Source organism: Helianthus annuus, chromosome 3 (genome assembly GCF_002127325.2).
Source record: "Helianthus annuus cultivar XRQ/B chromosome 3, HanXRQr2.0-SUNRISE, whole genome shotgun sequence".
NCBI lineage: Eukaryota > Viridiplantae > Streptophyta > Magnoliopsida > Asterales > Asteraceae > Helianthus > Helianthus annuus.
In genome coordinates this window covers 44,141,793-44,144,477 of record NC_035435.2, presented here as the reverse complement: position 1 = coordinate 44,144,477, position 2,685 = coordinate 44,141,793, and the positions used below count along the sequence as shown (strand labels likewise).

General features: G+C 47.4%; 1 protein-coding gene across 1 annotated transcript; it reads right to left on the bottom strand.

Moving 5' to 3' along the window:
- Window positions 1-1,143: 1,143 nt before the first annotated feature.
- Window positions 1,144-2,215, bottom strand: LOC110931544 (myosin-7B-like). Its single transcript, XM_022174930.1, has 3 exons — window positions 1,883-2,215; window positions 1,512-1,814; window positions 1,144-1,443 (listed from the first exon to the last, which is right to left on the bottom strand). The coding sequence occupies exons 1-3, from the start codon at window positions 2,213-2,215 to the stop codon at window positions 1,144-1,146; spliced, it is 936 nt and encodes a 311-aa protein (XP_022030622.1).
- Between the last annotated feature and the right edge of the window lie 470 nt (window positions 2,216-2,685).

The window sequence follows — 2,685 nt, the reverse complement described above, 5'->3', positions numbered from 1 at the left end:
ATGAAGGAAATGAAGATAGAACATACCTTCTCGTCCGTTGCGCATCCTCAGGGCAACGGTCAAGTGGAAAGCGTAAACAAAAGCATCATGGAGGGGATAAAAGCCCGACTAGGCACGAAGCGAAGAGGCTGGGTAGATGAGCTCCCAAGCATCCTATGGGCTCATCAAACCATGCCGAAGACAAGCACCGGCGAAACTCCTTTCAGCCTAGTATACGGCTCGGAAGCAGTTATCCCGGCAGAAGTTAGTCTCCCCTCACCGCGATTGACAGCAGTCAACACGGTTGATAATGAAGCAGAGCGCCGTCTCGATCTGGATCTCTTGGAAGAGAGACGCGAGATTGCGCGTATTAAAGAGGCGAAATACAAGACACAACTGGAAAGGTACTACAATGCGAGAGTCCGCATTTGTGCCTTCACTCCAGGAGAATACGTTTTCCGTGACATCGAAGCTTCGAACGCCGAGCGCCCTGGGAAACTAGCACCCAAATGGGAAGGCCCATACTTGGTCCATGAAGTGCTAGGAAAAGGGGCGTACAAATTGCGAACATTGGATGGCCATATCATCTCGCGCACATGGAACGCGCAACAACTGCGCAAGTGTTATATGTAACTACTTTAGGCCATGAGCCACTCCTCTGATGAGGACCACGCACCTACTTGCTTTCCTATGATTGGCTAAACGCCCTATATGTTATTTATTCACAATGTATGATTGGCCTAAGCGCCTGTTTCCAAGTTAATGAAAGCATACGATATGTTTTCCTACTACCTTATTACTTCATGAGTTACAAATGCATGTTAAACTTTTGATTAGCACGAAAACACTTCAGTGAATTATCAGCTCTTGAGCTACACTTACATTTATCCGTGCTAACTTAACCAAAGTTTTAAACAACAGTGCAATAATTGTAACAAGACAGAATAAATGTGAACATAAACATCATATTCAAACAAGCGCAATGCGCAATGGTTACATAGACCTAACATCCATTCGATCTAGGTGAAGCGCGACCGCGCAACACTGTACATTCAAAAAACTAAACAAAACAAGGCACAAAGCCTTCAATTCCTATTCAGGTTGATCACCATCTCCGCCGTCATCATCGCCTGCCAACTCCTCCTCATCAGATACTTCAACCATCTATGGCGGATCAAGGATGGTCTTTAATCGATGACACCAGTCGTCATGCTTCAACGCTTCAGTAACCAAATCCATCACCGGTAGAGACAAGTTATCATAACCATGTTCAGCGCGAGTCAGCTCGGCCTCAGCTTGATCAGTCACCGAACAGTGACTAGTGTCAAATTCTTGACCAAACATCTCTGAAGCATGTTGCGCACACTCCAAGTAACCACCCCGGTGACCAACGGCGCGCGAAGCATCTATTAAAGTAGCAACAACTTTATCTAGCTCCCCAGCATTCAAGACGGAGTTGGCCATCTACAATAAACGCAACATATAAGACAACAAGTTTTAACAAATTGAGCCAAAGTCATGAGAAATCTTACCAGAGCTATTCCTCGGCGGCGCAGCCACTCAGCTTCAGAGACCAAAGTATCAACGATACCTTGAGCCTCAGAATAGTTGTTCTGCGTCACATTGAGAGCTGTTGTACTAATGTCTCGCGCCTTCTCGGCCTTATGCTTGGCTTCCTCGGCAGTGGCAGCTTTTGACTTTTCAGCTTCAAGATCAATCTCCAAGGACTCGCTCCTCTCAATCTGCTTGTGCAGACGACGCTTCAATTCAGCGATTTCAACGTCCTTGGCAGACAGATCTCTATCCTTGCCAGAAATTTGCGCCTTAAGCTCAGCCTATAAAAAACAAGACTTGAGAGAATTATACAAACCGAAGCATAAGCAAGAAGGGACAGTTAACATACCTCAGCCTGTTCCTTGACAGCTTGCGCATCCTCCACCTTCTTCTTCAGATCCGCAACTTGACCTTCAAGTTCGGTGATCTTGGAGCGAGCCGCATACATGCGCTCATTATCCTTTGCACAAATAGCCTTCCAATCGGCACGTTCCTTTGAGAGGAGTTCTTCAGCGGCACGGAGCTTGCCTTTAAGGCCTTCACGGCCCCACTCCTCAGCCTTTTTGTCTGTTTCGAACTTCGCCTTCTCCTCGTCAAAGGCGGCCTTCGACTTCTCAAAAGTTTTCACTTGCCTCAGCAATCGCTCATGGTACTTCCCCCACTCTTCCCTTTCCCTAACCATGGTCCGCCACTCACTCTCCTGACGGAAAGTGGAACCGTCAGAACCAGCATGATGACATCCGTGCCAGGAGTCAACTCAAATGTCACAATCAGAGACGATCTCACCAAACCGTCAGAATTCAAATTTCGAGGAATTTCCCGCCCAAATTCCCTAACACTTAGCAAGGAAGTTACCAAGGGGCGCGCAATATACCTGGTACTCAAGATACCCGCGCGCTATCATCTCTAAAAGGCGAAACATCAGCTAACAAATATGTAGTCGCGCCGTAACAATCGTCAGCAACTATACGCACGCGCCTACAAAACAAAAAGTAAGCGATCTCTGCAACTTTCTTTTTCTAAGTCCAGAGCTCCAACCACTTGCCTTGCGCATGGTGCAGCACTGGACTGGGGGGACTTGAAGGGGTATGGCCCCAAAAAAGCCGCGCAAGCCTTCATCAAGGCTGCGCGCAGGGCCATACTCCTTATTCA

Bases quoted from the DNA above. Each gene is read 5' to 3' on its own strand.
- LOC110931544 (XM_022174930.1), bottom strand. From the start codon at position 2,215: ATGGTTAGGGAAAGGGAAGAGTGGGGGAAGTACCATGAGCGATTGCTG. The intron at 1,815-1,882 runs GTATGTTAACTG...TGTTTTTTATAG, and splicing joins CTGTCAAGGAACAGGCTGAG to GCTGAGCTTAAGGCGCAAAT. The intron at 1,444-1,511 runs GTAAGATTTCTC...CGTTTATTGTAG, and splicing joins GCCGCCGAGGAATAGCTCTG to ATGGCCAACTCCGTCTTGAA.